This window comes from Sinohyriopsis cumingii, chromosome 12 (genome assembly GCF_028554795.1).
Source record: "Sinohyriopsis cumingii isolate HCF-2022 chromosome 12, ASM2855479v2, whole genome shotgun sequence".
NCBI classification, from domain to species: Eukaryota; Metazoa; Mollusca; class Bivalvia; order Unionida; family Unionidae; genus Sinohyriopsis; species Sinohyriopsis cumingii.
This window is the reverse complement of record NC_142972.1, coordinates 54,131,225-54,139,259: the sequence shown is the minus strand read 5'-3', so window position 1 is coordinate 54,139,259 and position 8,035 is coordinate 54,131,225. Positions and strand designations below refer to the sequence as shown.

Sequence of the window (8,035 nt, the reverse complement as noted above, 5' to 3'; positions counted from 1 at the left end):
AATATAATGCGTATATTTTTCAAAGCGCTTGGTTGATTTTATCGTGAAGCTGCATTAGGTTGAATGTACTATTGTACTGATACTCATGTTTGAATATAACTTTATTGCTCTCTCTCTCTCTCTCTCTCTCTCTCTCTCTCTCTCTATATATATATATATATATATATATATATATATATATATATATGTGTGTGTGTGTGTGTGTGTGTGTGTGTGTGTGTGTGTGTGAGAGAGAGAGAGAGAGAGAGAGAGAGAGAGAGATTTGAAAAATGCGATAGTAAATAACATATCTCGCTTTCTCTATTTATGTAATTGTTGTTAGATAAATCATCCTAGCATAGAACTGACCAAATGATAACAATAGTTGTGCAAATTTGTTGTTACTTCTAAACCTACCTTATAAAATCTGAAAAATGAATTAATCTCACTTATTCGTTGTTGTTCCTGTTGCTTTTATCCAATACATTTATTTTGTTCTTTGTTGGACCGCGTAAAGTTTCTAACGTAAATTTGTTGGCACATGGCCCAGCCATATTATGAATGTCTAGGGACAAAACATAAGACCCGGAACCATGATGCATCGTATGCTGTGTTATTAAGCTCGTATGATGTTGTAGCATATTTATTATGTATTGTAATTGTTCTTCTTCCGATTTTAGATGCAATCATTAAAAACAGCATAATTGGTTTGCAGTTCTAATTATACCATACTTAGTTTGAAACAAGCAGCATCAGTAGGTCAGGACGAGCTAAAATTATGTTCTAGACTAGTTTATTCGCATTCGTATAGACGCATCTTGATTATTAAAAAGTATACAATATTAAAGTGTCTTTCTTTACATAGCATTCGTGAAGATCAAAAATAGAATTTAGGTTCAGTTGTTTTATAAAATATTTTACATGTTGTTAATTCCCTTTGCTAATTCTTGATATAGAGAGTTTTGAGAGAGAAAAAAATGTCCACATTGGTGGTAGTTTGGTTTCATTTAATCTTTCAATTGAAATCTATAGATATGTATAGATAAATATAAGCATATTTAAACTATGGATTCCATTTTATTGAAATGGATTTTATTTTTGTGTATTTATCGTAGTTTAGATGCTGAGCAAGTTACTCCAATGATTTACCCGTAAATCGAGCTCAGTTTAAGAATCTTATTATTACTACTATGAAGACCTCTTGGGGCATTCTATTTTCAAATCTCTCAACTATAAAATCCCCCCTATATATATATATATATATATATATATATATATATATATATATATATATATATATATATATATATATATATATATTTATATATATATATATATATATATATATATATATATATATATATATATATATATATATACATATTTATATATATATATATATATATATATATATATATATATATATATATATATATATATATATATATATATATATATATATATATATATATATATATATATAGTTGCATTCCTGGACAAATCAAGTATTCGTTATATCAATCAGTTCTTCGACTTTGAATTTCGGTTACGTGTTTGTTCTGTATGCTTGTTTCTTGTGATCCATGATACCAGTCTGCATAACGATAATGATACACTCCATTTCAATATATTTCAGTTCCTGCTAGGTAATCGAAAAACCAAGCTGGACTTTTACTTAACCTAAATCCCAATCTTTGTAGCCATTATTTTCGTAAGCGTAACTTAACTTCGTGATCAGTAAATGTTCTAGTTTTTTTTTTTTTGTAAGCTTCAAATCTATTTTCATTATTATTTTTACACTAGTATTTTAGCATTTTTTCTTACTTTCACTCGAAGTTATTTTATATATCTCCTAGCTTTAGGACATATTAGTGTGTTTTATAACGCCCTTCTTTTAGAAACTGGTATTTTTGTATCAAGCTAACTTTGTGCCTTTCGTTTAAGTACTATTTTGTTTAAATCAAAGTTTCGGGCAATTTCGACCAAGTCTTTTTAATTTATATAATTAGTGTAAAATCTAGGGTTTGTTTTATTTTATTATTTTATTTCTAGAGAAAGAATAGTGAACGTCTTGTTATAGTTATTTGTTTTGCACCCACAAGTAATTTTTGTTGGTTGAAATGTACGATTTTCTTGTTCTTAAAACCAGAGTAATTTCATTACATCTGCACAACCTTTACATTTACTTTAATTAGTATTTAGTTGTCATATTTTGTCAACTGCTTGCATTATTGCGCTTCTTTACTGATACATCATATTTGCCCATCTTTTCAAAGTGTTTATCAGATTTATAAAATTAGTTAAATACATTTTTTATGATAAATAATTATACATATGACTATTTTATCATCAATCTGCAGATTCGGAAAATGCTTCTTATCAGAGTTAAAGATTGCATATCGATTTAGTGAATTTGCCTCTGTAGATGACTAATATTTTCAAAAACAATTGGATTTTTCGGGTCGTAGAATAGGCATTATGGGCATCGTTATTGATATATATATATATATATATATATATATATATATATATATATATATATATATATATATATATATATATACACACACACACAAATGTAGTCACTGACAGTCTCTGACGAATTTACAAGATGCAATACGAACTTTATATGAGTAACTTATTGCATAGGTCCATTGTTAAACCATTTTTGATGTATTTGCTGTTTTCCTTGTCGAACTTTTCTGTTCTTATTCCAGAACGGTGCACTTTGTATTTGGCACGATGATGCGTCCAGATGAACCGCGATAAATGACATATCAATTTACTACTACATATGCATAATGGGTGTTATTTATTCCGGAGAGAGAGAGAGAGAGAGAGAGAGAGAGAGAGAGAGAGAGACTGTACTATGGGAAGACGGGAAGGAAGGTGAGAAATATGCACAAAAAATGCAACTTAGAGGCACACGCATGTGAATTTTTGTTTTATTGGCACTGATACATAATCGAACAATCAAAGGGTTTATTTCAATCGTCACAACTTAAAAATAAAAACTATAAACAATATTAAAATTATGACTAAGTAAAAACATTGTATTTACATATACATATCAATACACGAATGCTCATTATTTACATATTTGTACAACTACTAATTGAAAATCTTTGTGAACAAGACATACCAAACAAAATGACGGGGTAACTGTTTAACCTAACACAAACAGGAGAAACGTTTGCACCAGTTTACCTATGGATCAATGATTTACTCGTACATCGCCATCCTACTGAGTAGTTTGTGTACTACTTCAAGACAACCATTAAAGCAAGGCACGTATTCTTGTAGAGAAATACTATGCAATCTCAGCCTTTACGATATTGAATTACATACATCCTTTTATATATACCAATATGTTTTGCTACATTTCTCCAAATTGAAATAAAAATTTATTTCCAAATCTTGTAATTCCAAATCACAGACATTATTCAGAAGTATTTTGATCTTATAATGTTGATATATATATATATATATATATATATATATATATATATATATATATATATATATATATATACGAAAATTTGACTTTAGGTTTACAAAAGAAATGTTTCCAGTGTAAAATCAGTTTTATTATACATTTTTATTATAAGTATTTGTTGTTGATGTGGGTTTCCTTTAATATTCCTTATGGCAACTTTTTGAATGGGCACTCGACTCTCTTGCAGTCGCATGACAAGGGTACCTGAAGGCGTGTCTTGACGCACTGCTTCACCACAGCAAGAGGACAATATAAGATGACGTCAACGTTGTAAATTGTCTCAGGAACACAGACATGGTTAACGTCAGCAACAGCAGGTATCTGGTTGAACATGTTGCATGACTGATATCTGGAAAGGGATACATATCATGTAGAGAGAAGTTTTGCTAGAACAAAATATGATTACTTCATATACTGTACATACACCAAGACTGAACAAAATGCGGTCTTGCTTATCGTAGTTACATTTGTGTATATTCAACAAGGCGAGAGTAAAATAAGGATAGGGTTTCAACTTATTCTATCTAATAATGACTTGACAAATACATGTGATATTTGAGTTTAAATAGTGTATTTGTTTGAATATTTATTACAAAAATAAGTTTTCAATTATATAGGATTTTCGTTTTGTCAGATTTTTATCTGGTATTTTCTGCAATCCATTGACAATTATAAATCCTGAAGTAAATATATTCATCAACATTAAAACATATTACGCCAGTATGCAATATATTTCTTTACTTTTTCACAAGGAAAATACCTATCTAGAACGTCCAAAAAGAGAATAAATAAAGAACTAATTCTGAAAGGTACCTTGTCTCAAATAGGTATACGACATGTGCTTAATTTATTTTACTCTTAAAGTCGTAACTTCTCCATATGCCTAAATAGTAAAGGAAACGCTCTTAGTTTCTGACGCCGGATGAAAACGTCAAGGAATGCAATGAATAATGTTTGCCAATCCGTGGCAAATGTTATAATTGTTTTGTTTCTGGTATTTCAGCTGTGTAATCGCTACGTTTATCACATGTCAATATCTGGGTTTCGCATATATTTTTCAACACTTTTTGAACAGGAATCTATAGACCTGTTGTTTTCTGTGCAAAAATAATGATGTCCCATTAAGTTCAATCTAGAAAACGATTTACTTACGAGCATCGTTTAAAGTAAAGTTCTTGAGGCTGCACTATCCAGCAGATTTGCTGTTGTCCGTTGGGTTCAGTGTAGAACACCGTCTCCAGCTTCTCTGATGGGGAGTCACACAATCCTCTGCATTCCCATTTACCGCCTGACCTGGGCCTTAATAATAATAATAATAATAATAATAACATTTTCATGGTCATTCTATCGATAAAAATAAAGTTAATTACTGTTGCTTTTGATTCTGCTGCAGCTGCTGATTTTACTATTACTGTTATAACTGCAGTTGATGCTGATAGTACTACTGCTGCTGCTGTTGCGCCTCGGATGAGGGAGGTCGTGGTTTCGATCCCCGGCCGAGTCATACCAAAGACTTACAAAAATGTTTCTAACAGCTGCCTCACTTGGCCCGCAGCATTAAGAGGCTAGTGTTAGGACTGGTCGGCCTGGTGTCAGGATAATGTGATTGGGTGGGACATCATGCTACATGTCTGCGGCATGATGCCACAGTGTTAGACATCACTATAAACTGTCACACTTCAGACATCGTAGCGATATGACTAAAAAATTGTTAAAGCTACGTTAAAAATCCAAATTACACACACACACACACACACACACACACACACACACATGCTGCTGTTGCTAATGATACTCCAACTCTTACAGATGATGATGATGATGATGATGATGATGATGATGATTATTTTGCTGTGGCAGCAACTATAGGTATTAATACTGATCATGTTCTTATAACTACCACTACTACTATTAGTGCCTAAAACTACTACTACTACTACTACCACTGCTACTACTTACCCGAAGTTAGGATTGTAGTTCAAACCCTTGTAATATTTCACGAAGTTATATAGTTCATCGCGCTCCGTTGGATAATTGTCCAGTACATACCCGATCTGGCTCCTGGTCAAAAAAAGAGAAGAATATAAAAAGCTGTATAATACTGACAATGTATTGAAGACAAGCAAGAGGCAAGGAATTATTTATGTGTGTTTCTAAGCTGCCATGTCAATGTAATTGTCAAAGAAACAGTCCTGGATTCATAGATAGGTATCAAATGATAGGTTTGTGTATTTAGTGTTTCCCTGTCTTGTGGCACTTAGTTTAGATAAAGCGATTGATTTTATTCAGTAACATAATATGACACGTTCAAACTTTCCTCAGTGAAAATTCTCCTTTTACACTGATGATCAATTGCACACCACCACCATCACCCCCAAAAATTTGATTTCTTTATCTTCTTAAAGAAAATAGACAATAAGAGAAAGTTGAATCAAGTAAATTCACCACTTCTAGTTGTCAAGGCGAATAGCATAATGGTTATAAATGCATCATAGGCAATCGACGGAATTATTCGGACTCAATAATACCAATGTTCTACGATATTCCCGTCTTGTGGAAACGTTGCTTTCATATTGAACCCAAGGGCCCCGAGTGGCCGAGTGGTCTAACGCGCTCTCCGTTACGGATCACTGCCATCCCTCCTCTGCCTGCGTGGGTTCGAGTCTCGGATTCAGCCAGTGTGGGTATGTGAGAAAGCTTGTCAGTAGCTTCTCGTGGGTCGGTGGTTCTTTCTGGGGTTTTCCCGGGTTCTTCCTCCACCATTAATACTGGCCGCCATGTATAGCATATCGTATGCTGAAAAATGGCGTTAAACCCCACAACAACAACAACATATTGAACCCAGGCTGTCCAGGGCGGGCAAGGAAGCCCGCGAGTTAAGCTACTGCGGATGCCCTTTCCTTCATAGCTCTCATTATACTTTTAAAAATAATGCATGTACGAAACAAGCAATTAGCTTGACTTTATACGAAACCACGACTAATTTCAAAATATGTTCTGCTTTTTCTTTTACAATATCTGGTTCACATCTTGGAAGCGATGCAAATTATTTACTGTAGAGAATGCGGGGGGGGGGAGCAGAGAAACAAACCAACAGAAGGAAAGGTCAGGGACAACGGAAGGATAGAGAGGCTGAGTAAGTCAGAGATAAACACAGAATATACTCACGTTGGATAAGCACAGAAATTCTCACGGGCATACGGGTCCAGGTAAGGATCAGAGCAATTGACATAGCTATTAAGCTTTTGGTTGCAGATGAAACCATCATCCCACCTGAACATGTCGGTATAGGGAGGCAATTGACAACCCCAAATGACACCGACTGCGGCAACGAACACGGCGACAAATGTTAGCATTTTCTGCAAGCCAAGTAGAATTGAACATAATGGTAAGCGGTTCATTAAAAAGTAATAAGCGTAAATAAAATCTTTACATCGAGATGTTTTGCGCCGATGGCATCTTACTAAATAAACAAACAACGATTACGTGTTCCTCTACTCTGTAACAATTTTGTTTTATTCTTTAAATAGTTATATTTATGAGATATCTGGCACAACTCATCTGGTTTCCATTACACAGTCCTAAAAATTAAATTTTATAATTTATATCGAGTGATATTCTAACATGCATGTAATGTTAAAATATGGATAAAGTTACAGAGCAATATAATTACCCCTACCATTTTTGGTTCTATTGTTACACCTCGTCTCACTGATATGTGAACCTTCTTCGGGCTTTATATACATATTGCACGGAACACTAGGCTTGACGCAGTAGCATCCTGTATCCAATCAGCTTAAGCAATACACATAGTACGTCATATATTATCAATTTAATGCAAATACATAATGCAAATAAAGTGGATATCATCAGCTGTCACCTAACGACGCAAATAGCTGAAAACGAACATTGTACCTTTCTCATTGCCTCCAGGCTACATACAAGGGAAGAAACACTCTATAACAACATATAATATAATAAAAGGAACTAGACGTGAAAATGTATTTACGTAACTGCCACATTTGTGGTAATATTAGTTGGTAATTCTTACGTAATTTAAAGTTTGATATCAAATGCACTATTTTAACAGTTAGAAATTACGTGGTGTGCATTGAAATGCATTATCATCATTATTTTAAAAGTTGTGGATGCTTTCCAAGATTAATTGTACACCGTGAATGAATATACTTTAAATAATCATTGATCTATTTGAGAACTGTATGTTTGAAAATGTATGGAGCAATGAGGGTTATGCCTAATGTCGTGGTAAATATTAAATCACGAGTATTCAAGTCTATTTCAAGTGCATATTAATACCATAGAGTGTAGCTATTAGGCACGGAATCATTTGCTTTAAGAGTCCTATAATATTCTAACAGATAATTATGGAGAAATATTCATTTACATCAAAGAAGCAGTCAATGGAAAACAGAAATCAATGAAAGGTTTGCATTGTAGTTTTTCATCGAAAAGAATCAAAAACAGATTCTTATTTAGGGAGTGGGGAGATTATTTCAGATTCCCGAAGTAAAAATAGCAAAATATTATACTAGTGTAAAC

The 8,035-nt window shown here is 33.1% G+C and overlaps 1 protein-coding gene across 1 annotated transcript; it reads right to left on the bottom strand.

Annotated features, from left to right (window-relative positions):
- Positions 1-2,908: 2,908 nt before the first annotated feature.
- LOC149786463 (uncharacterized) lies at positions 2,909-7,246 on the bottom strand. Its single transcript, XM_089976920.1, has 5 exons — positions 7,155-7,246; positions 6,644-6,834; positions 5,435-5,536; positions 4,628-4,774; positions 2,909-3,824 (listed from the first exon to the last, which is right to left on the bottom strand). The coding sequence occupies exons 1-5, from the start codon at positions 7,155-7,157 to the stop codon at positions 3,623-3,625; spliced, it is 645 nt and encodes a 214-aa protein (XP_089833046.1). The 5' UTR covers positions 7,158-7,246; the 3' UTR covers positions 2,909-3,622.
- Positions 7,247-8,035: the final 789 nt, after the last annotated feature.